A 27,932-nucleotide genomic window follows, 5' to 3' on the forward strand; every position below is an offset into this window, starting at 1 on the left:
ATACATGATGTTTGATTTAAATGAAAATTTAGGCAAAATAATTCTAAGTATTTAATTTATGAAGATAATATTGAAATGGTTTAAAGACACAGGATGTAGGAAACTGGCAATATTAAGGATTATAAAATGTTAAAAATTAAAATATTGGCATAATACTAATGGAATCAGAATAAAAGGAAGTCTTGAAACTGACTTGGGCATATGTGTAAGTAGTAATTATATTTACATTTATATAAGTATATGGGAATTTGGGATCTGATAAAGTTTCCTTTTAAAGTTCTTTAATATAAAGATATAGTTTATTTTATTTTTTAAATGGTGGTTTACAATGGCTTTTTAAAATACTTTTTAAAAAAGATTTTATTTATTTTTAGAGAGAAGGGAAATGAGGGAGAAGGTGAGAGAGAGAAAAATCAATGTGTGGTTGCCTCTCATGTGTCCCCTATTGGGAACCTGGCCTGCAACCCAGGCATGTGCCCTGACTGGGAATTGAACCTGCAACCCTTTGCTTCACAGGCCCGTGCTCAATCCACTAAGCTACACCAGCCAGGGCAAAATACAGTTTATTTGACTTAAAGAATTAAATGTAAAAATCTGTGAAACTATTACACTTAAGTAATAAAGGAAAATACAAAGTTTATGTAATCTTGTTTACAGAAAAACATTCTATCTGTATACATATAAACAAAGAACTTGATGGAAAAAATTGTTTCATATAACTATGGAAAATCAGTATATCAGTACATCAAAACTAGAATTAAAAACATAGTAAACAGAGGGCTAGACTTTTTCTTGCAGAAAAATAGGCAAAGAGATTTATAAATGGTAGAGAATTGACCAGTAATGTATTTAAACTTATAATGGAAATGCAAAATAAAATAGCCAGAAGTCCTATGTGTTCTTTAGTTAGAATGGTGGAGACTTCTGGCCAAGATGGAGATGTAGGTAGACACATTGCCTGCTTGTACAACCAAAAGAAGGATATCAAACAAACAGCTAGAACTCACAGAAAATTGAATGTTATGGATGTCCAACAATCAAAGAGTTACAGAAGGAACATTCATCCAGACCAGTAGGAGGGGCAGAGATGGGTAGCTAGGGTGGAGAGATTCGGGACAAGGCAGCAGGTGGCAGACCTGGCGGTCCCAGATTTGTGTGCAGATAAACCAGGAGGAACAACTAGGGAGCAAGATAGACTACACACACAGGTTTCCAGCACAGGGAAATAAAACCTCAAAACCTCTGAATGATAAAACCTGTGGGGATTGCAGTGGTGGTAGAGACACCCAGCCTCACACGCGAGTTTGTTGGAGAGACCCACAGAGTCCTAGAATATACACAAACCCACTTACCCAGGAATCAGCACCAGAAGGACCCAATTTGCTTGTGAGTAGCGGGGGAAGTGACTAAAAGCCTACGGAAGCCAAGCAAGTAGCATTGTTCCCACTGTCACCATCCCCCACATACAGCTCCACAACTCAGTGACATGGGTTGCCCCACCCTGGCAAATACCTAAGGCTCTGCCCCTTAGTATATAACAGGCTTGCTGAGACCAAAAAAAAAAAAAGAAGGCCCGAATGAAAGAACAGATCAGAACTCCAAAAAAATACAACTAAGTGATGAAGAGACAGCCAGCCTATTAGATGCAGAATTCAAAGCACTGGTAATCAGGATGCTCACAGAAATGGTTGAGTATGGTTACAAAATAGAGTAAAAAGTAGAGGCTATGAAAAGTGAAATAAAGGAAAATATATAGGGAACCAATAGTGATGGGAAGGAAACTGGGACTCAAATCAACAGTTTGGAGCAGAAGGAAGAAATAAACATTCAACTAGAACAGAATGAATCAAAAATTCAAGAAAATAAGGAGAGGCTTAGAAACCTCCACAACTTTAAATGTTTCAACATGCAAATCATAGCGGTGCCAGAAGGAGAAGAGGAAGAGCAAAAAATCGAAAACTCATTTGAAAATATAATGAAGGAGATCTTCCTCAATATGGCAAAGGAAATAGACTTCTGGGAAGTCCAGGAACCTCAGAGCATCCCAAAGAAGTTGGACCCAAGGAAGCACACACCAAGGCACATCATCATTACATTCCCCAAGATTTAAGATGAGGAGAGAATCTTCAAAGCAGCAAGAGAAAAGGAGACAGTTTCCTACACAGGAGTTCCCGTAAGACTCTCAGCTGATTTCTCAGAAGGAACCTTATAGGCAAGAAGGGGTTGGAAAGTATTCCAAGTCATGAAAGGCAAGGACCTGCATCCAAGATTACTCTATCCAGCAAAGCTATTATTTAAATGGAAGGGCAGATAAAGTGTTTCCCAGATAAAGTAAAGTTAAAGGAGTTCATCATCACCAAGCCCTTATTATATGAAATGTTAAAGGGGCTTATCTAAGAAAAAGATCAAAACTATGAGCAGGAAAATGATAACAAACTCACAACTATCAACAACTGAATCTAAAAAACAACAACAAAAAACTAAGCAACTAGAGGAGGAACAGAATCATGTAAATGGAGATCACATGGTGGGTTATCAGTGGGAAGGTGAAACAAGTAATGGGGGAAAAGGTACAGGGAGTAAGAAGTATAGAAGGTATGTACAAAATAGACAGGGGAAGGTTAAGAATAGTGTAGGAAATAAGCCAAAGAACTTATATGTATGACCCAGGGACATGAACTAAGGGGGTGGGGGGTTTGGGGGCGTGGGGAGGGAGGAGGAAAATAAATGGGTAAAATGGGACAACTGTAATAGCATAATCAATTAACTATATTTCAAAAAATGGCAGAGATGTTATAACTAATGTCTTTTGACAAAGACATACTTCTGATGAAAGTGTAAATTGATGCAGCCTATTTTGAAGGTGATTTACTTTGTTTCAGGAGCCTTGAAAATATGAATATTTTTGACCTACTAACTTAACTTTTCAGTTTTTATTTATTGGTAATAAGGAAATAACCTTTTAACACAGCACAAGGGAATGCTCACTGTATCATAATGATAGAGTACAAAACAAAACAAATAAATTTTGTTTTAAATATAAATAGTTTGAGCTCAATCTGTTTTACACATAAAATAAGAGATAAAAAGAAATAACCAAAAATGGCAGTCATTATCTCTTGGTAATAGAATTATCTGCTATTTTCTTTGTTGTAGTTTCCTGTGCCTTATATAGTGAATTTATATTACTTTTATAATTAGGAACTTTTGTTGGGCAGTTACAGTGTGCTTAGATAATTTTCCCCTAAGTAATGAAAAAATGGGCATTAAAAAATCATCCTTTTTGTGTTTGACTATTTTAACTCCGTGATTGGAATCTGCATGTGATCCTTTTATTGAAACAGAAAAGTTATAGTTAATGTTCTTTGAGACAGTTGTATGAACTTTGTATGATTAGCTAAATATTTTTACCATTTTATAAAATTTTTGAAATGTTTTTACCATCATAATGTGGCTTTTACTTGAGTATTTAGCACATTTCAGAAACTCAGAAGATGTCTTTAAATGGATTTTTTAAAACAAGAATTATCATGTGATGATAATTAAAATTTTATCATTCCTAAAGAGTGATCCTGCACTGTACACACCCATCAATTTTATTTTTTATTTAGATCAGGTTATTATTTATAAGGGAACTTTCTCTTTTTATATTGTTATCTTATAGTATCCATATTTGTATTTGGCAGCCATATTCTCTGCTCTGAAGAATCTTCAAGATAAGATTCGACGCTTAGAACTTGAAAGGATTCAGGCAGAAGAAAGTGTGAAAACCTTGTCTAGAGAAACAATCGAATATAAGAAAGTACTGGATGAACAGATACAAGAAAGGGAGAATTCAAAAAATGAGGAATCAAAGCACAATCAAGGTTTGTTTAATTAAGGAAATAAACACTCAAAATCAGTATTGTAAAATTACTCTGAAATTGCCCATTAGCATTTTCTAGTAGTCAGTCTTCAAGTGTCACAAAACGGAATTATATACCCTGGTGTGTTTTGAGGAATGAGTGCTGATGTCATGAAATTATATTTACTGACTGCATTCAAGGCAGATTAGACCATCATGTAGGGAATGATTTAGGTCATCTGAGAAGGCTTCCAGGACTGCTGGAAAGTGGTTATTATATAAATAGTAGGCTTCATTCCTTTTAACAGCTTGTTAAAACTGTTCTATAAGTGACCTAATTTCTGCTTTTTTTCTTTACATATTCTTTTTAGAACTGACATCTCAATTGTTAGCTGCAGAAAATAAATGTAATCTTTTAGAAAAACAATTGGAATATATGCGTAATATGATAAAGCATGCAGAAAAGGAAAGGACATCTGTCTTGGAGAAACAGGTATAGTACCTCACAGACTCATTCTCAAGGACAGTTAGTTAACGGGAAAAATTAAAGTGACTTAACGACCTTTTTTCTCAGTGAGGACAAACAGTGCTGTCTGTTTGTTTGTTTGTTTATAGATTGCCATGGCCTCCATTTTTTTTAAAGGTTTTATTTTATTTTTAGAGAGAGGGGAAGGGAGGGAGAAAGGGAGAGAAACATCAATGTATGGGTTGCCTCTCATGTGGTCCTCACTGGGGACCTGGCCTACAACCCAGGCATGTGCCCTGACTGGGAATCAAACAGGTGACCCTTTGGTTTGCAGTCTTTGCTCAATTCACTGAGCTACACCAGCCAGGGTATTTCTCCTTTTATCTTAAATTAACCACTGGCAATAGTACCAGTAGTCCATTTTGAAAGACTAGTATACACTTTGAGAAAAAATGGAATTTGGCTTTTTTTTTCAGTGTGCCTATAAAGGGGTTTTCTTTTGGGATGACCCTCACACACACTGCCATATCCTATACACACCCAGCTTTGATAGCTTCTGCTGTTGAACAGTATACAAGTACAAGACTGAAATTACTTGGAATTATTTAGGGTGTCTGAAGATTTGATTGCCTTTCTTGTAATGTCTGTGTTTGGTAAAGTTTTACTTAAATTGGAAAAACACTATATAGTGTGTTGCATGATCTTTTCAGGTTACATTAACTTCTTTTAGTCTACATTATAAAAAGTGTAAAAAATGTTATGTCTCTCTGTACCTATTCAGTTTATTTAAAGACTCACATAAGGCAGCAGGTTTCAGGGTTTTTAATACTTTGAAAACCTGATTTTATGTTAAAATGTAGTTAACATACAGTTTTGGGTGTACAGATAGGATTTAACATTTATTTATATACCTTATAATGTGATCACCATGATAAGTCATGTTACCATCTGTCACCATACAGGTATTACAATAGTGACTGTGTTCCCTGTGTTGTACCAGTACACACATGTGACATTTATTTTGTAACTGGAATTTTGTACTTTTTAAATCCCCTTCACCTTTTTTCATTCATTCCCCCCCCCCTTTTTTTGGCATCCATTAGTTTGTTTTCTTTATCAATGACTGTTTTTTGTTTTATTCATTTGTTTTGTGTTTTACTTTTAGATTTCACATATGAGTGAAGTTGTACAGTATTTATCTCTTACTTTATTTAGCATATTACCCTTTAGGTCCATTTATATGGTCACAAATGGCAATATTTTCTTCTTTTTATAGCGGAATAATATTCCATTTTGTGTGTGTGTGTGTCTCCTTTATTCAGTTCATCTTTTGATGGACAACTAGGTTATTTCCATATTTTGGCTGTTGTAAATAATGCAGCAATGAACATAGAGGTGCATATATCTTTTGAATTAGTGTTTTCATTTTAGGGCTCTTATTTCTCCACATCCTTACTACCTTTTGTTATTGTTGGGTTTTTTTTATTTTAAATATTTTATTTATTTTTTTTAGAGGAGAAGGGAAGGAGAAAGAGAGGGAGAGAAACATCAATGCATGGTTGCCTCTCATGTGTCCCCTACTGGGGACCTGGCCTGCAACCCAGGCATGTGCCCTGACTGGGAATTGAACCAGTGACCCTCTGATTCGCAGGCCTGTGCTCAATCCACTGAGCTATGCCAGCCGGGGCTATTTGTTGTTTTTTTGATACTGCTGTTCTGACAGATGTGAGGTGGTAATTCACTGTGATTTTCATTTGTATTTCCCTAATAGTTACTGCTGTTGAGCATCTTTGCAGATGTCTCTAGACAAAGTATGTCTTCTTTGTAGAAATGTCTTGTAGGTCCTCTGCCCTTTTTAAAATCTATGAGAAGGGTGTTTTTGTTTTTGTCTTGTTTTTCTTTTCTTATGCAGAGTTTTGTGATTTTTAAAACTATTTTAGATAGTTACTCTTACTGGTTATGTACTTTGCAAATATCTTCTGCCATTCATTTCTTTTGTTATGTTCATTATTTCCTTTGTTATGCAAAGGATTTTTAGTTTGATATAGTCTCATATGGTTAGGGTTTTTTGTTGTTTTTTTTTTGCCTTTGCCTGAGGAGTCATTAAAAAAATACTGCTAAAACCAATGTCAAAGAGTTTACTGCCCTTGTTTACTTTCAGGAGTTTTATGGTTTCAGGGCTTATATGTAAGTCTTTAATCATTAAGGTTGCTTCACTTGGGCTATGCTGGGTCTTCTATGATTTTATATAAATTTTAGGATTATTTGTTCTAGTTCTGTGGAAAATGCCATTGGTATTTTGAGAAGGATTAGTACATTGAATCTGTAGATTACTTTTGATAGTATGGACTTTTTAATGATACTAATTTTTTAATCCATGAATGTAGTATATCCCTCCATTTATTTCTGTCTTCATCTTCTTTCATTAATGTCTTACAATTTTTAGAGCATAGGTCTTTTACTCTGGTTAAACTCCTGGTCTTTAACACCTTGGTTAAATTTATTGCTAGATATTTTATTCTTAATTTCTTTTCTGATACTTTGTTATTTGTGCACAGAAACACAACTGATTCGTGAATATTAATTTTGTATTCTGCAACTTGACTGAATTCATTTATTAGTTCCAATGCTTTTTTGGTGGAGTGTCTAGAATTCTTTTTACATGTTATTATATGTCTATATGGTTGAGGATTTTGCATCTATGTTCATCTGGGGTATTAGCGTGTGACTTTTTAAATATGACTTTAGTTTTGGTATTAGGGTAATGCTGGCCTCATGGAAAGAATTTGGAAGCATTTCTTTCTCGTGTGCTTTTTTTAAATACTTCTAGAAGGACAGTTCTTTTTTTTTTTTTTCTCTTTGCCAATGTATTTTGGCTTTCCAACATTTGGCTTTACCTAATTGGTAAAGTTAAAATTAGTCACATTGTTGTACAAAGCATTTTCAAGTACAGTTTTTTTTTTGTCTATTTCTCCCATCCCAGCCTCCCCCACCCCTTGCTCCCCACCTCCCTCCCATTTCCACCCCCCTTAGTTCTCGTCCCTGTGTCCTTCCTATTTGTATGCAGCAGAGAGAAAGAAGGAGCTACTACCCTTTGCAACAACATGGATGGAATTGGAAAGCATTATGCTGAGTGAGATAGGCCAGGTGTTGAAAGACAAATACCATATGATCTCACCTTTAACAGGAAGCTAAACAACAAAACAAACAAGCAAGCAGGAAAAAAAAAAAAAAGACACTGAAATAGAGAACAAGGGGTCAGCGACCAGAGGGGAGAGGGAAGGGAAGTTAAGGGGAAAAAGGGGGAGGGATTTGGAGGACAGTTCTTATTTAAGATCTTGATAGAATTTACCTGTGAAGCCTTCTGGTCCTGGAATTTGTTGGGAGTTCCTTGATTACTGGTTCAATTTCATTACTAGTAAATGGTCAGTTTGGATTTTCTGTTTCTTCTTTTAGTCTTGGAAGGTTGTTGTTTCTAGAAATTTACCCATTTCTTGTTCAATTTTTTTATCTATAATTGTTTGTAGTATTCTCTTATGATCTTTGTATTTCTGTGGTGTCAGTTTTCAGTTCTGTTTAATTTCTGATTTTATTTGGACCATTTCTCTCTTTTTTTTAAAGTATGGCTAAAGGTTTATCAATTTCATTTATCTTTTCAAAGAACCAGTGTCATTGATCTTTACTATTGCTTTTTTAACTTTTTTACTTATTTCTGTTCAGACCTTTATTATTTTCTTCTAACTTAGAATTTTGTTTTTTGTTTTTCTATTATCTTTAGGTATAAACTTAGATTGTTGATGTGGGGTTTTTCTTGTCTTAAGGTAGGCTTGTGTCACTGGGTACTTCTCTCTTAGAACTGCTTTTGCTGCTTTCCGTAGATTTTGAGAAGTGTTTTCATTGTCATTTGTTTCAAGGTATTTTTTAAATTTCCTCTCTTTAATTTCTCCTTGACCCACTGCTTGTTTAGAAGCATGTTTAGTCACTTAAGTGTTTGTGTTTCTTACAGTTTTCTTTTTGTGATTGAGTTCTAGTTTTATATTGCTGTCGCTGGAAAAGATGCTTGATATGATGTCTGTTCTTGAATTTATTGCAACTTTTTTTGTGTCCTAACATGTGGTCTATCCTGGAGAATATACAAGTGCACTTGAGAAGGATGTGTATTGTGCATTTTGGGGATGAAATGTACTGTATATATCTATTTAAGTCCGTATCATTTAATGTGTCCTTTAGGCCAATGTTTTATTTAGTTTCAGTCTGTAATGATACATTCGTTGATGTAAGTAGATTGTTAATGTTCCCTATTTCTGTCAGTTTTTTCCCTTTGTGCCTATTAATATTTTCTTTATTTAGGTTGTCCTATATAGGATACATAAATATTTATGATTGTTATAAACTTTTTTGGAGCATTATGTAACATCCTTTGTCCTTCATTACAGTCTGTTTTAATGTCTATTTTGTCTAATAGAAGTCTTGCTAACCCGGTTTTCCTTTGGTTTTTATTTCCACTCCTCGAAGTCTCTGTGTGTCTCTTGTTATTTGAAATGAGTGTCTTGTATCTGGAAGGCAGTCAGCCACCCTGTATCCTTTGACTCAAGCTGTTAGTCCAATTACATTTAAAGCAATTATTGATAGGTATGTTCTCATTGCTGTTTTATTAATTGTTTTCCGGTTATTTTTGTAGTTCTCTGTTTCTTTCCTGTTGTTCTCTTGTGGTTTGCTGGTTTTCTTTAGTGTTATGTTTTGATTCCTGCGTATGTGTGTATTTGTTGTAGGTTTTTGGTTTGCGTTTACCATGAGGTTCACATATATTGACCTGTATGTATACCAGTGTATTTTTAATGGATAGGCTTTTAAGTTTGAACACATTCTAAAAGTGCCACATTTTTACTCCCCCCACATGTTTTATCTTTGTACATCATATTTTAGATCTTTATTTTGTGTGTGTATCTCCTTACTACTTAATTGCAGTTATAGTTGGTTTTATTTTTCTTTTAACCTTTTTGCTAACTTTTTAGGTGGTTTATCCACTGCCTTTTCTATATACTTGCCTTTGCCAACTAGGTTTTTGTTTTTTTTATTTTATTATTTCTGATTAAGGCCTTTTTCTCTATTCTCCCATGTTCTCTGAGCATTTTTATCACCATTACTTTGATTTTTTCCCAGATAAATGAACTTACTTGTGTGTCATTAGGGTTTTGGCAGGGGGATTGGATTTACTCTTTTATTTGGAACATATTCCTCAGTCTCTTTGTTTCGTTGGTTATACTGTGTTCGTTTCTATGAAGTAGGTGAAACAGCTACCTCTCTCAGTTTTGAAGGAGTGGCCTTTTATTTTATAGGGACAACCCCTACTTAGACTGTGCTTGTCAGTGGCTTTGGCAAGCTGGCTAGAGATGGAGTGGACATGGCCAACATGTCTGAAGGCCACTCTGATGGGAGGACTGTTTAGAGCTGGGGCAGGAATGGACTAAGGTATCCTGTGGTTTGTGTTTCCAGGTCCCTTCTGGTGGGTGGCAAGCTGGAGTTGGGTGGGCTTTTGAGGTGTCCTGGTGCCCTGAGCTCCAGAACCAGCCGATAGGCTGTCTGACTATAGGTGGAGAGCTATTGTCATCAACAGGTTCTCCATGAGCTGGGGTGGCTTTGTAGGCTGGCTCGAGTGTTTAGCCCGAGCTCCAACCCATGCTGCCCAGGTAGAGGGGGAATGTAAAGTGTGGCCTCTTTAATTAATTAATTAATTAATCGATTGATTGATTAATTAATTAATTTTTTAGCTGCCTGGCATGAGCTACAAAGCAGTCTGCACATGGCTGTTACTTTTGCTGGGCTTGGAGATACCTAAGAAAGGCCAAGCTGCAAACCAAGGCCGGTTAGTTTTGGGCCTGGGGCCACTTTTTAGGAAAGTCCACAGCTTCAGCCAGGCAGGCTGTTTATATGGGAAAGTCACTGGAAAGGGCTTTAGTAGGCCTGCAAGTTGGGTGAGTCAGGGCTTCAGGGCATCACCAGGGCAATTTGAACAGTGCTAGACAGGTAGATGGAACTCAGATATGGTACACACCTGCCAGCTCTGTGAGGGAGGGATCAAAAGAACAATGGCCTCTGCCAACTCTTCTGTCTGAGAAAAACTGCTAACCCCCGCAGTTCTTGCCCTGATACCAGGCAGTTCATTTCCTCTCCATACGCCCCTTGTTCCTTTTGAGTTGCTGTCCCAGGGTTGGTGCTCAGAGAGACTGAATGTAAGTCCATGTGCTGGCTCTTTAAAACAAATGCCTGGGACCCCAGAAGCATTTTGTCTGACTAGCCTCAATCCCCACTGGTTTTTATAGCCAAAGTTGTAGATGCCCGTGTTCCTTTCACTGGAACCCTGGTCTGAGGGCACCTGGTTTGAGGGTGGGATACCTTCCTCCTTTGGGCGGACCTCAACAAGTGAGATATCTCTCCCAGTTTTTATCTGCCACATGTGAGCGGCCAGCCCAGTCTGCATCTCCACCCCTCCTACCAGTCTGGATGTGACTTTCCTAATTCCCTAGTCGTAGGACTTCAGAACATTCAGCTGTATTTCAGGGGTTCTGAATGATGGTTGTTTGTAGCATAGTTGTAATTTTTAAAAATATTTTATTTATTGTTGTTCAAGTATAGTTTTCCACCTCCCCCCCCAGCCCTGCCCACCTCCCTCCTCTGTTTCCACTCCCCCTTGTTGTTGTTCATGTGACCTTTGAAATTGTTCCTGCAAACCCTTCACCCTTTTCCGTTATAACCCCTCCTCTTCCCTCTGGTCACTGTCAGCCTGTTCTCTATTTCAGTGTCTTTGGTTATATTTTGCTTCGTTGTTCATTTTGTTGATTAGATTCCTGTTAAAAGTGAGATCATATGGTATTTGTCTTTCACTGCCTGATGTATTTCACTCAGCATAATGCTCTCCAGTTCCATCCATACTGTCACAAAGGGTAGGAGCTCCTTCTTTCTCTCTGCTGCATAGAATTCCATTGTGTAAATGTACCAGAGTTTTTTTGACCCATTCATTTACTGATGGGCACTTAGGTTGCTTCTAGCACTTGGCTATTATAACTAATGCTGCTATGGACATTGGGGTGCATAGGTTCTTTTAGATTGTTGTTTCAGGGTTCTTAGGATATAAGCCTAGCAGTGGAATTGCTGGGTCAAAAGGGAGCTCCATTTTTAGTTTTCTGAGAAAATTCCATACTGTTTTCCGTAGTGGTTGTACCAGTCTGCAGTGCCACCAACAGTGCACTAGGGTCCCCTTTTCTCCACAACCTCTCCAACACTTGTTATTTGTTGCTTTGTATATATAATGGCCATTCTCAATGGTGTGAGGTGGTATCTGATTGTGGTTTTAATTTGCATCTCTTTGATAGCTAGTGGTACTGAGCATCTTTTCATGTGTCTCTGGATCCTCTGTATGTCCTCCTTGAAGAAGTGTCTGTTCAAGTTCTTTGTCCATTTTTTAATTGGGTTGCTTGTCTTAGAGTGGAGTTGTGCGAGTTCTTTGTGTTTTTGGAGATTAAACCCTTGTCTGAGGTATCATTGGCAAATATGTTTTCCCATATGGTTTGTTCTCCTTTTATTTTAATGCTGTTTTCTTTAGCAGTGCAGACGCTTTTTATTTTGATGAGATCCCATGTATTTCTTCTTTCCTTTATGTCCCTTGCTCTAGGGGACATATCAGTGAAAATATTGCTGCATGGAATATCTGAGATTTTCCTGCCTATGTTTTCTTCTAGGACCTTAGTGGTGTCACAACTTATATTTAAGTCTTTTATTTACTTTGAATTTATTTTTGTGGATGGTGTAAATTGGTGGTTGAGTGTCATTTTTTGTGTGTACCTGTCTAGCTCTCCCAACACCATTTGTTGAAGAGGCTATTTTTACTCCATTTTATGCTGCTGCCTCCTTGTACAATATTAATTGACTGCTGTAGGGACTTGGGCTTATTTCTGGTCTCTCTGTTCTGTTCCATTAGTCTTGTGTCTGTTCTTATGCGAGTACCAGGCTGTTTTGATTACAGTGGCCTTGTAATACATTTGGATATCAGGTATTGTGATTCAGCCTACTTGGCTCTTTCTCAAAATTGCTGCAGCTATTTGGGGTTGTTTATGGTTCCATATAAATTTTTAAAGAGTTTGTTCTATATCTGTGAAATATGCCATTGGTACTTTAATAGGTATTGAGTTGAATGTATAAATCGCTTTGGGTAGTATGGACATTTTGATGATGTTAATTCTTCTGATCCATGAACACAGTATATGTTTCCATGTATTTGTGTCTTCCTTAATTTCTTTCTTCAGTGTTGTGCAGTTTTCTGTATACAGGTCTTTTACCTCCTTGGTTAGTTTTATTCCTAGGTATTTGATTTTTCTTGTTGCTATATCAAATGGGATTTTTTTTCTTGATTTCTGCTTCTGATGTTTCATTTTTGGTATACAAAAACACCTTGGATTTCTGGATATTGACTTAGTATCCTGCTGTTTTGCCAAATTCATCTATTAGGTTGAGCAGTTTTTTTTGCAGAGTCTATAGGATTTTTTATGTACACTATCATGTCATCTGGAAACAATAATAGTTTTGTTTTCTCTTTTCCAGTTTGGATGCCTTTTATCTTTTTTTCTTGTCTGATTGCTGTGGCTAGGACTTCCAATACTATGTTGAATAGAAGTGGTGAAAGTAGACAACTTTGTCTTGGTCCTGATGTTAGTGGGGAAGTTTTTAGTTTTTGCCCATTGAGTATGATGTTGGCCTTAGGTCTCTCATGTATGGCCTTTATTATATTGAGGTATGTTCCCTCTATTCCCACTTTGCTGAGTATTTTTATCATAAATGGGTGCTGTACCTTATCAAGTGCTTTTTCTGCATTTATTGATATGATCTTGTGAATTTTCTTTGTTTTTGTTTATGTGATGTATTACATTTATTGCTTTGCGAATATTGCACCATCCTTGCATCCCTGGGATGAATCCCACTTGGTCTTGGTGTATGATCTTTTTAATGTATTGCTGGATACAATTTGCCAATTTGTTGAGGATTTTAGCGTCTATTTTCATCAGCGATATTGGCCTGAAATTTTCCTTCTTTATCTGCTTTTGTCTTTGTCTGTTTGTGTCTTTATCTGGTTTTGGAATTAGGATGATGGTGGCTTCATAAAGAGAGTTTGGGAATCTTCCATCTTCTTGGATTTTTTTGGAATAGTCAGTGAAGGACAGAGTTAGTTCTTCCTTAAATGCTTTGTAGAATTCTCCTGTGATACTGGTCCAGGGCTTTTGTTTGTCAGGAGTTTTTTGATAACTGCTTCAGTTTTGTCTGCTGTTATTGGCCTGTTCACGCTTTCTGTTTCTTCACTGAGTTTTGGAAGATTGTATTTTTCTAGAAATTTGTCCATTTCACCTAGGTTTTCAAATTTCTTGGCATATAATTCTTCATAGTAATTTCTTACAATCCTTTGTATTTCTGTAGGGTCAGTTGTAATCTCTCCTCTTTCATTTTTGATTGTATTTATTTGGGTCCTCTTTTTTTCTTGATGAGCCTGCTTAAAGGCTTATTGATTTTGTTTATCCTTTCAAAGAATCAGCTCCTGGATTTATTGATCCTTAGAATTGTGCTTTTAGTCTCTATGTCATTTAATTCTGCTCTGATCTTGGTTATTTCTTTCCTTCTACTTTCTCTGGGCTGTCTTTGTTGTTGTTCCTCGAGTTCTTGTAGCTGTAGGGTTAGGTTGTTTATTTGAAATGTTTCTATCTTTTTTAGGTAGGCTATGAACTTCCCTCTCAGGACTGCCTTCGCTGTGTCCCATAAATTTTGGGTTGTTGTGAATTCATTTTCATTTGTTTCCAGAAACTTTTTGATTTCTTCCTTGATCTCATTCTTGACCTATTCATTGTTCAATAGCATGCTATTCACTCTCCATGAATTTTAGTGTTTTTGAGTTTTTTCCTTGGGATTGATTTCCAGTTTCAGTCCCATGTGGTCAGAAAAAATGCTTGATATGATTTCAATTTTCTTTAATTTTGTTGAGGCTTGTTTTGTGTCCTATCATGTGGTCTGTCTTTGAAAATGTTCCATATTCATTTGAAAAGAAGGTGGATTTTGCTTCTTTGGGATGAAAGGCTCTCTCTGTATATATCAGTTAAGTCCATTTGATCTAGGACATTGTTCAGTGCCACAATATCTTTGTTGATTACTTTGTCCTATTCATTTTTGACAGTGGAGTGTTGAAATCCTCTGCTATAATTGTGTTGCTGTCAGTATCTCTATTGAAGTCCTCCAAGATTTTCTTGATGTATTTGGGTGCTCCTCTGTTGGGTGCATGTATATTTACAATGTTTATGTCTTCTTGATGGATTCTTCCCTTAAGTATTATAAAGTGACTTTTTGGGACTCTTTTTATGCCCCCCCCCCCTTTTTTAAGTCTATTTTGTCTGATGTGAGTATTGCTACCCCAGCTTTTTTCCCCCCATCCGTGTGCTTGGAAAATTTGTTTCCAGCCCTTCACGTTCAGTTTCTGTAGGTCATCAGTCCTGAGGTGGGTCTCTTGTAGGCAGCATATGTGCGGGTCATGCTTTCTTATCCATTCAGCTATTCTATGTCTTTTGATTGGAACATTGAATCCATTTACGTTTAAGGTTATTATTGATAGGTACTTATTCATTGACATTTTTTTTGTACCTGTGTTCATCTCTGTCTCTCTCTTTTCCTTCCTTTTCTTAAAGCAGTCCCTTTAGCATGTCTTGCAGAACTGGTTTGCTGGAGGCGTATTCTTTTAGACTTCCTTTGTCTGGAAAGCTTCTTATTTGACCTTCTATTTTGATTGAGAGGCTTGCTGGATAAAGTAGCCTTGGTTGCAGGCCTCTGGTTCTCATTACTTGGAATATTTCTTGCCATTCTCTTCTGGTTTGGAGCATTTCCATTGAGAAGTCAGCTACTGGCCTTATCAGGGCTCCCTTGTACATTACTTCCTGTTTCTCCCTTGCTGCCTTTGAGATTCTCTCTTTGTCTTGGAATTTTGCCATTTTAATTATGATGTGTCTTGAAGTGGACCTCTTTGGGTTCCTCTTGATTGGGACTCTCTGTGTTGCCTGGATTTGTGTGATTTTTTTCTTTCATCAAATTAGGGAAATTTTTTATCATTACTTTTTCAAGCAAACAGGTTTTCTAGCCCTTGCTTTTCTTTCTCTTCTTCTGTTATCCCTATTATATGGATATTATTACGTTTCACGTTGTCCTGCAGTTCCCTGAACCCCTCTTCATTTTTTCTGAGCTTCTTTTTCTTTTTTTGGTCTCCCTGGGTGTTTTTTTCTACCTTGTCCTCCAGCTTGCTGATCCAATCCTCTGCTTCATGGAGCCTGCTTTTGATTCCCTCTATTCCCTCTACTGTGTTCTTCAGTTCAGATATTGTGTTCATTTTTTCTTGGCCCTTTAGACTTCTTGATAGACTTCCCTTCAGATAGTTTCTGTTTCCTTTTTCATGTTGATATAGTTTGCAGCGAGTTTGTTGTAGTTTCCTTGTAGTTTTGGCAATTCTTTATGAGCTCGTCGAGCTTCCTGATAACCATTGCTTTGAACTCAGTATCTAATAGCTGACTTAGCTCTATTTCATTTAGCATATTTTCTGAGGCTTCCTCCTTTCCTTTCATTTGGGGATTGTTTCTTTGTCTTCCCATTGTCTTCTTGTTAGCCTTAAATTGACCTTTTGTGACTCCCTGGGTTTCTGGTGTAAACTTCTATGGTAGAACACCTGTGAGATTCAGTGGTTCAGTCTCCTTGATCTCTTGAGCTCGCTGGTGTTGGGCTGTTGTTTATGTTGGCTCTCTGTATGTCTTTGGGTTTTCATTGTTGTTGCATCTTTCTTTAATGAGTCCTTCCCTCCAGCTGGTTAACTGAGGGCCACTCCATCTACCACCTCTTGTATTCTGTTGTGCAGGTGTGAACAAGTTGAGTCGAAGCTGATTCTTCTGTGTGTACAAGGTTTTGAGGCTTCTCTCTTGCTCTTGTTCTTTTGTTTGTTTTGGGTAATTTCTCCACCATTTAGTTGTATTTCCGTATCAGTCCTGGATTGAGGTTAGCGTGGCTTCCACTCCCTCCTTCACCTTCTTCCGTTGTTATCTGTTGGTGGTGCCTTTGTTGGTGGGTTTCCTCTTCCAGCAGGTATACTGGTGTTCACAGCTCCTACCTACTCATCTGATTTTTCAATGTCCTCTACAATTCTTGGTCTCCAATCTTCATATATGCTGGGATACCATTGTCTGTTAACTGTCTTCCTCAGAAGATCGGCCAGGTGTTTCATACGTGCACAGGCAGAAGTGGACTCTTAAATTGTGGCCTGTTATCAGAGAGACTTCTAGCAGTTCCCCACTCTTTGGCAGATGTTTTAGGGTTAATAAATGGATTTCTTTCATATTAAAGCCTAGGTGCCCTGTAAACCACTGGTTTGTTTGGTGTGTCCCAGGGCAAGTGACTCTGTGAGGGCCTCTCAGTGATCTTCCTCCATCCTGTAGGTTGCTGTGTCTGGGCTGCATTCTCACTGTTGTCATGTCTCCTCTGTCTCTGCTACCCTTCTCTATGTGGCTCCACTGTTGATTGTTGGGCAGAGCTGCTCAGTCAGCCTCTTCCAGAGGAGTTGCTCTCTGTATAGGTGTATCTACATATTCAGTGTGTCCATGGAAGGAACTGAGTTAAGGGTCTTTCTACACCATCATCTTGGACCTGCCCCCCACCCGTGCTTTGAAAAACTGTGTGTATACCTTTGTGAGAAGACATCTGCAGAGTGTGTGTGTGTGTGTGTGTGTGTGTGTGTGTGTAATGTTTTTAATACCTCTTTTTCCTATGAATCTGGACTTTGAATTCATGAATACCATAATTTCTGGGCTTCTTAATTTTATTATACAAAGTTTGAAGTTATTATGTTTAACATTTTGCTAAGATGATCTGCAGTATGAAAATTTTTGTGCTTTACACCTCATCCAGCTTTCTGTCCAAGTAAGAAATAATAGACCTACAAGAAATATTTGAATAATTACACAACAATATTTGAGAAGATGGTTTACTAATTCTCATGAGCATTATAGGTCTCGTTAGTGTGGTATTGGATATATTTTAATGATGATATTTTTTGCTTCCAGTTGGATCTTTTTTGGTCCACTTTCAATGCACCATAACTTAAGTTTCTGTTCCTTCCTTTTATCTTTTTAAACACGGTAGCATTTTTCATTTTATTCTTAATTATCTTATATCTTCAGAACATCGGTTCTGTCATTCATTGTATCTGTCGAGTCACTTTATGGTTTTTTTTCTATAGGAAATACATACACATATATATATTTATATTTTTTCATGGTGCACTTAATATTCTTGAGAGGTTTTTTTTCTTTTCCCCTGGGGCATTTCATACTTAACTAGTTGTGTTAACAATCTTAGGATGCAATTGTTGATTTGCCTTTGCTCAGGCTTGATGGTTTTCATGGTTCTGGTGCAGATTTATGTTAATTTAGCGGCTGGAGGTTTTTGCATCATGCAGATGGTATATTACCTGAGACTTTTTGTCATGTGTATTTAATATATCAAGGATCCAGTACTGCCTCATGTGATATTTCACTTCCATGTCCCTTCACTTGCTTTTGAGTTTCTATGTCTTTTTCTTGCATCTGGAGATTTTTCTTTTAGGCTTTCAGGCTTAATTACATAATAATTGTTGTGTGGTTCATCTAACACTTTTATGTGATAGGTTGTGTGAGGAAGAGGGTGAGGGGAAAGGGAGTGTTTGGTTTAATCTGGCACATGCTTGGAAATGTAAAACATTATATCTAGTAATAGAGAGTAAGTCTCTTTATTGGGATATTCCAGTTCTTAGGTTAGAAAGCATTTATAAGACAATAGTAAAATATCTTGACTAATACAGGCATACATTGTTTTATTGCATTGCTTTTTACTTAGTTTCAAAGATGGTGTTTTACAAATTGAAGGTAAGATCCTTTACCAGCAAATAAATTACAATTTGATGAACCCTTGGATGATTATTCACATTTTTTTAACAATAAAGTATTTTTTTATTGTTATACACATTGATGGCTTTTTTTTTTTTTAAGATTTCATATATTTTTAGAGGGGGGGAAGGGAGGGAGAAAGAAAGGGAGAGACACATCAGTGTGTGGTTACCTCTCATGCACCTTCTACTGGGGACCTGGCTCACAACCTCGGCATGTGCCCTGAGTAGGAACTGAACCAGTGACCCTTCGCTTCTCAGTCCATTCTCAATCCACTGAGCCACACCAGTCAGGGCTAAGTTATATATACATTGTTTTTATATACACAGTGCTATTGTACACTTGATAGACTACAATTTTGTACATACATAATGTTTATATGTAGTGGTAAACCAAATAATTCACATGGCCTCCTTTATTGGAATATTTGCTCTATTGCTTAAAGTATGGAAGCAAACCTACGAATTTGCAAAGGAATACCTGTTAGACATACATCATGTGTTTTATCACAATGTTTTGGTCAGTTATAGACTGTATATACAATGTTGGTCCCTTAACAATTTAATGGAGTTGAAAAATTTCTATTACCTAGTAATGTGGTTGCTGTAACACGATAATGCAACAGATTACTCAGTGGTGATGCTGGTGTAAACAAACTTTTAATGCATTACTGGTCACGTATGATTGTGTACAGTATATTATACTTGAAATGATAATAAGCAACTCTCTTACTGATTTATGTATGTACTGTACTATCCTTTTTATTGTTTTAGATTATACTATTTTTCCTTATGAAAAATGAAAGTTTTCTATAAAACAGAAATACCATGTTATGCCAGCAGCCACCCTATACATCCCATATTTAACAACTCTTGATTGCATCATTTTCTCTTGTGTTTGATTCACTCTGTTGTTTTGTACAGTAAAATGCTTTACAGGCTTGTAACCTAAGAGCAATAGGCTATACCATATACAGTGTAGGTCTGTAGTGTAGGCTTATGTAAGTACGCTCTATGATGTTTGCACAATGATGAAGTCTCCTAATGATGCATTTCTAAGGACGTATCCCTGTTGTTAAGTTGTGCATGACTGTATATAATAGATTACTTTGAATTATAGCCCCATTTAATTAGTGAATTTTAAATATCTTGCTTAATAGGAATGGTTCTAATGCTGGGTAAAATATAATTTTTGCCAATTTTTAACTTAATTTATTCTATTAAGGGCAGTAAACTATCCACAGTGGTGGATAGGAGGAAATTAGTTCACACAAGTTCCTGAAAAAAAAAGTTTGCTTTGTATTACTTCGTCAAATTCAGATTTCTGATATTATATTACCTATGGCTATAGACTTGTATGTGAAGATATATACTCTTTACTAGTTCAGGTATACAGTATTTGGTGATTTGGCTTTTTACCAACAGACCTAAATTTAGCATACATCCACTTGTACCTAGTTTAATAGTTCACTCTGTGATTGTCAGTTCTTAAATTTTTGATCCTAACTTGGGGGGGGGGGATGTTTTACATATAATTCAGAGGAAGTATAAATAAAAACCAAAATCATAATTATTGCCTTAATAAAGAGATGAACTGTTTAAGAGAACCAGACTAATCGAAAGTGTGTGTGTTTGTGTGTGTGTAGCCTATTGTTTCTCTAGTAAATATGCTATCTTAAAGTATAATGATAGTCTCACTATAATAGAACCAAATGTTATATAGTGAGAACAGGAGAACACTTGTTATTAATTGATATTTCTTCATTTTCATCTTAATCTTTTTCCCCTAGAATTCTTCTACAGTATCTTGGGTTTATGAAAGGTCAGGGGAAAAATAGCATATATTGTATTCTTAGTTACACTTGGTGTTGTTTTTCAGAGGTTTTTTTTGTCAAATTATCATGCTGTATTTAATATTATTTACCAGGTTTCCCTAGAAAGAGAACGACAACATGATCAAACACATGTTCAGAGCCAACTTGAAAAATTGGACCTTCTTGAGCAGGAATATAACAAACTTACCGCAATGCAGGCGCTTGCAGAAGTCAGTGAACGTACTTTTCACTCATCAATGTATAATATCAGTTCTTTTGTAAAATTGATCATTTTTTTAAATATGTAAATTTTTTATTTTTAGAGAAGAGGGGAAGGGAGGGAGAAAGAGAGGGAGAGAAACATGAGTGTGTTGTTGCCTCTCATGCACCCCTTACTGGGGACCTGGCCTACAACCCAGGCATGTGCCCTGACTGGGAATCCAACCAGTGACCCTTTGGTTCACAGGTCAATGTTCAATCCATTGTGCTGCACCAGCCAGGGCTAAAATTGGTCATTTTGTAATACTAGATATTTATAGGAAGGTGACCTTATAACAAAGAAACGTAGAAATTTTTTAAAGGGAGAGGTGTAATTTGGAGAGAATGTTCACATTTTAAAAGACTTGATGTATATGAGAAGGAGTTTTGTTTTTTCTTAATGTTTGAAGATTAAATGTTTTTGAGTATTCCTAAGGCTTGTATCACTTGGTTTAAGTTGTTTTGTGACCTAAGTTTAGTTTTAATTCATTCTCTTGGGAAGTGTTATAATACCAGTGACACGAATATTTCAGATTTAGCTTCCATCTAACCTGAGTGCCTTCCTACAGAGCTGGGTTGTTTGGCCATAGATTTTACCCATAATTCTGTTGAACCTCACAACTACCTTGCAAATTACTAATAATGAATCACAAGGGAGTGTCAGTGATACTGGCAGACTGAGAGCTATTACCAGAATGAACTAACAAGCTTGTATTTACTATGCTGAATATGTACTCATATTCCTCTGTTGTTGTACTAAAATTTTACTAATAGACAATAAGACTTTTTCACTGTTAACCACTGTGAATGTATTTTTCACTAGAAAAAAATGGAAGAGTTGGAAGCAAAACTTCGTGAAGAAGAAAAGGAAAGAAAACGTATGCAGGCTAAAGCAGCTGAGGTACATTGAAATGTGAATGGTTAGGCTTCCCATATATTGTACTACTCTCTTTATATGAATAGATGATTAACTGGGCTTCTTAGGTTATTTATATTTTGGAATGGTCTCTTATATAAATATATATAGCTTAGATATATAGCTTAATATGGAAAATTATAAGCATTTCTACACAGTAAAAACTCAGCCTTTCTTTAGAGTTTTTCAGAATACAATCAGTATTTTAAAAAATCAATAGACTAAATATCAGACTATATACATAATAAGGTAATAATACATAATTATGTAAAACTTTCCACATGGGCCACTATTAGAAATACTTGAAAGCCATCATTCAATATCCTACTTATAGGTGCTTTCTTTTCCTTGGTAGCCTCAAGACACCAAAACAGAAGTTGAGGTGATGGACTTCCCCAATAGCTATTGATGTACTAATTCACCAAAGCTACCATATTAGAAAAAATGAGTTTGCTCACTAGTCTTAGATTTTTCTCCTATTCAGTGGCCACTAGGTAGAATGGGTAAGGCACTGTGGATTCCCCAAAACATTTTTATATACAAAAACTAGAACTGCATTTCTAGATGAATTAGCAATAATTCTGTACCCAATAAATCTTATGTACAGGCTCATTAAAAAACTTAATGTTTATAACTGTTGACTCTCTACCCTTAGGATCTTACTTATTCAAATGTCTCCCATATATTGCCCTCCCAATTCCAGTCTTTTTTTTTACATGTATAACATTTGCATCTATCTTTTCTCATTATAATATTAACATAAGAAGCAGGACCTGATTCCAAAACAATTAGGAATGGAAGCTTTCTAGTCCAGGCTATGACCAGATGCCTGGGATCACTTCACAAGTGTGCTCACAGGACTGTAACCATTCTATTAATCTCATCTTTGTTGCCTTGTCTTCCTATTCATGATCCCAGAATTCACAGACTTAGCATATTCTCTTTCTATTAAAGCTGATATATTTTTCTTACATATTTGCTGTTTGGTCGGTTTGTATATTTTTCCCCTCAGTGTGCATTCTGAGTTGTGTGGCTTTATTTTTGACTGCCAACGAATTTTGAAATTACTTGGTTTCTCTGCCAATTTCACTTTAAAGTGGGCCACTTACTGTATCTACATTTCCTCACTTGTAACATGAAACTTATGGGTTGTGCTTTATATATCTTGTGGTGAGTACCCTTGTACATGCAATACAAAATTAAACAAGTTTATTGTTTATTAATTTGAAAAATTATTTTTGCTTTTCTATTTAGCAGGCATAAGAGTAGGGACCAAATCAGTTATGACTGATAATGTAATATCAGTAAAGGTTTTGCATTCTTATAGTGAAACTGTTGTAGTCAAAGAACAGTGGCCAAGCGTCATGGTAAGTGGTTCCAAGTCTAGGTCACCCTAGTTTGTATAGCCTTAAGCAAGGTATTTAACCATTCTGGGCTTGAATTTTACCAGTGATAAACTCATCTTCTTCATTTTATACCTTCTTAGTGTTAGATCAAACAAGAGAAAAAGATAATTAAATCATTTTTTTCCTTTTTCTTAAGTATTTTTTATTGATTATGCTATTACAGTTTTCCCAATTTTTCCCCCTTTACCCACCACTGCCCTGCCGCACCAGCCCTCCAGCACTCCCCCCACCCTTAGTTCATGTCCATGGCTTGTGCACATAAGTTCTTTGAGTCTTGTGTTTCCTATACCATTTTTTTAATCTCTCCCCATCTATTTTATACCTGCCAATTATACTTCTTCTTCCATGTACTTCGCCCCCTATTCCCCCACTGAAATCCCTTTGTGTGATGCCCATTTATCTGATTCTGTTCCTGTTCTGGTTGCTTGCTTAGATTTTGTTTTCCTTGATTTTCATTTCTTTTAGGTTCATTTGTTGATAGTTGTGAGTTTGTTGTCATTTTACTGTTCATATTTTTCATCTTCTTTTTATTAGGTAAGTCTCTTTAACATTTCTGGTAATGTAATAAGGGCCTGGTGATGATAAACTCCTTTAACTTGACCTTGTCTAGAAAGCACTTTATCTGCCCTTCCATTCTAAATGAAAGCTTTGCTGGATAGAGTAATCTTGGATGTAGGTCCTTGCCTTTCATGACTTCAAAAACTTCTTTCCAGCCCCTTCTTGCCTGCAAGGTTTCTTTTGAGAAATCAGCTGATAGCCTTATGGGCGCCCCTTTGTAGGTAACTCTTTCCTTTCTCCTTGCTTCTTCTAGGATTTTCTCTTTATTTTTAATCTTGGGTAACTTAATGATGCAGTGCGTTGGTGTGTTCCTCTTTGGGTCCAACTTCTTTGGGACTCTCTGGGTTTCCTGGAAGTCTATTTCCTTTGACAGATTGGGGAAGTTTTCCTTCATTATTTGTTCAATTATATGTTTTCAATTTCTTGCTGCTGTTCTTCTCCTTCTGGCACCCCTATAATTCTGATGTTGGAATGTTTAAAGTTGTCCCAGAGGTTTGTAAGACTCTCTTCACTTTTTTGAATTCTCATTTCTGCATTTTGTTCTAGATGGATGTTTATTTCTTCCTTTTGTTCCAAATTGTTGGTTTGAGACCTGGTTTCTTCCTTCCTGTCACTGTTGGTTCCCTGAATATTTTGCTTTCTTTCACTTTGGGTGTCCTTCATTTGTTTTTCCATTTTTCGACTAAGCTCAATCAGATCTGGGAGCATTTTGATTACCGGGGCTTTAAATTCTCCATCAGGTAGGTTGGTGATCTCCTCATCACTTAGCTCTTTCTCTGGAGTTTTGCTCTGTTCTTTAATTTGGGCCATATTTCTTGATCATGGCACAGCTGATAAGTTGTAAGGGGGCAGGGCCTTAGGTATTCACCCAGGCAGGGCAACCCTCTTTGACCTCAGAGCTGCCTGTGTGTGGGGGGGGGGACAGAGAGGGAACAGTGCAGCCTGCCTGCTCATCTCTAGTGCACTTTTCAATGGATTCTCTCCAGTGAGACCGGGAGTATCTCCCACCCTGGCAACACCCTCCATAGTCCACTGCCACCTCTGAGACTCAGTTTCGCCTCAGTCAGCCCCTCCCTTGCAGGCTCACCAGAGCCATTCCTGCCCCCAAGCCCTCCCCCCTTCAGGGCTTGCCAGGGTTTTTCTGAGTCCTCTGGTGTGGTCTGCCACCTTACTGGTGTGGTTCTCATTGATTTTTTTCTTTAACTCCTTGGTTGTCTGAGTTCCATGCAGTTTGATTTTCTGGTGCTTTTGGTTGTTTATTGATTTTAGATTGATTGTTATCCTCCTTTTGGTTATGCAAGGAAGCAAAGGGTTTCTTTCTACTTATGCCTCTATCTTGGCTGGAACTCCTAATTAGAGCACTTTAAAATGTTAAAACTCTGACACAGAAATATATGACAGCTTCCAGCTGGAAGTTAAATTACTGGAAAAAATTGTTCTTTTGTATACTTTTCAAATTCATTGGTTTTTTTAGGTCTTCTAGAATAGTAATATGTTCATTGAATTATATTTAATCAGTTTATTATTTATAAACATTGTTAAATGTGTGGGAATTTAGATGCTCCTGAGAATGAAAATTCTGTATTCCTTTGTCACTGAACAGAGCCTTTCCCCAGAGAATTCAGTCATTGAGGGAAGTATTAGTAATGATTTCAGTTTTTGTTCTTGTTTTTTTTAGATTTTATTTATTTATTTTTAGAGAGAAGGGAAGGGAGGGAGAAAGAGAGAGAAAGAAACATTGATGTGAGCAACGTCAATCGGTTGCCTTTCATACATGATAACTAGAGGTGGAACCCACAACCCAGGCAAGTGCCCTAACCAGGAATCAAACCAGTGACCTTTTGGTTTGCAGGATGATGCCCAGCCAACTGAGCCACACTGGTCAGGGCTCAGTATTTCTTTTAACAAATCCATTGATTCTAAATGTTTGTTTTGGCTCCATCTTAATTTCCCAAGGAACTTTAAAATACTTTTAAATACAAATTTTCCAAACCTGGAAGGTTCAAAATCAGGAGGTCTGGAGAAAAGCAATCAGACTTTTTCTCATAATCTTCAGACGATTTCAGTGCACAGGCAGGTTTGAAAACCACATTCTAGACTAATAAACTTGTAAATGTGTATGTGTGTATTAAATTTTTTAAGTAAAGTTGTAAGTTGGTTTAGAGAAAACAGCAGCCCTTATTTGAAATCCTTAGTAATTGCTTGTGGAATGTCTACTGTGTAGACCGAGGTTATTTTGAATGTAGTTACTAAGCTTCTGAATTAAGGGGCTTGACATTTGCTGACATACCTTCCAGTTCTTTTGGACATAAATTTTCAATCCTTTTTCTTATCTTTTAAGTGTATGAGTTTATAAAAAAGGAAGAAAAGTGTTTTGCTCTCAGACTGCTTTTGTGTCCGACACTGTTGTAGATTCTGGGTGTAAAAAAAGAAAACACTGAAATAAGTTTGCAGGTAGATTTAGTGCATTGAACTCATTAGCTGCAATTCGTGGAGCAACTACAAATAATTAGGCTAAGACAGGACAAATTATAACACTGTACTTCAAGATAAATTGAGATATTGGTTATTGGTTTAAAATATTTGACAGTTACAGATTAGTTGAAGACATAATTATACAGCTAGGATGTGTTTACTAAGTGTAGGTTTTACAGGCTTTTACATGACAAATCTCAAATCATAGCTTTTAATTCTACAGCATTAACTAAAGACTCTCATATTTTTTCTAGTTGCAGACAGGTCTAGAAACAAATAGACTTATCTTGGAAGATAAGGCAACTTCTTGTGTTCCCAATGCAAGAAAAATTAAAAAAAAGAAGTCGAAACCACCAGAAAAGGTATGAAAACAACCAGTAAGTCAAAGTACTGATTATTGTCGGGTGTAATTTATATGAAAACACTCTTTAACCATATGGTACTACAACCTTGGATGAGCACATTAAATCTTCTTTATTCTCAGTATCTTCATTAAGAAAATGGAGATAAGTAATACCTATTTCTCAGTTTTTACCCTGATAGTGAGGTAATGTATATGAAAGCATTTTAGAATTATAAAACACTGCATAAATGTTAGTTGTGAATATTCAGTATTGCATGAATTATCTGTTGTTCTCAAAATGTTTTATACACACAACACTAGGCTGTAACTGCTATTTTGTCAGGTACCGTTTTTTCTTTCCTAGGCTAGGATGCTTGTTGACAAGTATTAGGATCTTGAGACCATAATGACAATATTGATGAGGCAAGTAGTAGACCAGAATAAGCTGAAGATTCAGGTTTGTCATGTATAGTTAGCTCTTATTGTCATGTGAGTAAAATTGTTTCTTTTTCCTCTCAGAAAGGTTCTAGGAATTATTTTGCTGCACAACCACATTATAGATTATGCTTGGGTGATATGCCATTTGTAGCTGGAAAGGTGAGTTGATTGAACTCTGGATTTTTGTGTGTGTGTGTGTGTATAATTTAGATCTCTGTGTTAAATGTACTCATTTGTGTGTATGCCTGTAAACGGTGAAAACATTTTCAGTTCCTTTATCATTGTGGATTATTGTGGATCATAATGATGGCAGAATGAGAAGGAAAAAGGTTTCATGGGATGGGGGAAGCAGGGAGGGGAGACTATGGGGACGCTTTAAAGCAGATAAAGTATTTGTGGAAAGGAATTTACTAACAAAATAGAGACTGGTTTGGAGAAGATGTGGTTGCAGAGAAGGGTCAAGGCAATAAGAAACAGTATGTTTGTAGCATTGAATGTTTAGTTCCAATCCTATTGGTTTATATTTAGATATATTTAAATAAATAAAAATCACATTCTGTTACCCACTTTCATATTACTCATAAGACTCATTCTCCAAGAAGCACTTATACATGAACTTGAATCTTACGTTCTTTTAGTGCTTCAATGTAGAGGTGATAATTTTGTCAAATATCAGCAAGTACTGAGAAATTTCTAAGTGCTTATTAGCACTGTATGTTAGTTTATACCACTTTTTGATTGCTTGTATTGTTGGTTTCACATATAGATGCCTTGAACACCCAACTAGGCTGTGAGTTTAAGAGGCCTTGGGAGTACATTTTAATTTTATTTGCTCTATTTATTTAATTTTAATCCCTCCTTTCCCCCATCAAATCCTCACTGAAAGCTTGGGGAGTAGACTAGTTCCTGGGTTTTCCACTTGCCCTTTGCAGATGTACGAGGCACAGAGCACTTGAAACAAAGCATCAGTGTTGGCTCTGCGCCTTCCTTACCCTCCACTCACTCCCCCGTTGGACTGCAGGCTCTCTTTTGACCCATGTTATTTTCTTGATCTTTTCCTCCTACCTCGCTTCTTTTGTTTCACCATAGAATCTTTGCCTTAGGTTGGAAATACAGGTTTCTCAACGAATGACCAGTTGCATCAGGATCACTGAGTATGCATTGAGAAAGCAGATTACAATCCTACTAAACCTTAATATTCTGGATGTGAAATTATTTTCGACTGTATCCTAGTCCCAGTCTTACTTTCAGTTTGATTAGAGACGCACTACATACTTTCCTGTCCACTCTTCATTATGTAAACATCTGGAATAATGATTGCATGTTCTTTTCAAATCTGCCTACCCATGAGACATCGTTGTACCTCAGACATCCCATCATATTTCTAGATGGCTCTATTTGAAAGTTCTTAAGTGAGTTCAAATCCG

General features: G+C 36.6%; 1 protein-coding gene across 1 annotated transcript in view; it reads left to right on the plus strand.

The window, feature by feature from the left end:
• CEP57 (centrosomal protein 57) overlaps window positions 1–27,932 on the plus strand; it is a 55,441-nt gene that overhangs the window by 18,572 nt on the left and 8,937 nt on the right. The window contains exons 3-8 of the mRNA XM_037163447.2: window positions 3,687–3,866; window positions 4,216–4,337; window positions 20,225–20,341; window positions 21,193–21,270; window positions 25,979–26,086; window positions 26,587–26,664. Of these exons, the coding sequence (XP_037019342.2) occupies window positions 3,687–3,866; window positions 4,216–4,337; window positions 20,225–20,341; window positions 21,193–21,270; window positions 25,979–26,086; window positions 26,587–26,664 (683 nt within the window). The remainder of the gene's footprint in view (window positions 1–3,686; window positions 3,867–4,215; window positions 4,338–20,224; window positions 20,342–21,192; window positions 21,271–25,978; window positions 26,087–26,586; window positions 26,665–27,932) is intronic.

The sequence above is a fragment of the Artibeus jamaicensis genome, unplaced genomic scaffold, assembly GCF_021234435.1.
Source record: "Artibeus jamaicensis isolate MK-2021 breed Jamaican fruit bat unplaced genomic scaffold, CSHL_Jam_final contig_585, whole genome shotgun sequence".
NCBI lineage: Eukaryota > Metazoa > Chordata > Mammalia > Chiroptera > Phyllostomidae > Artibeus > Artibeus jamaicensis.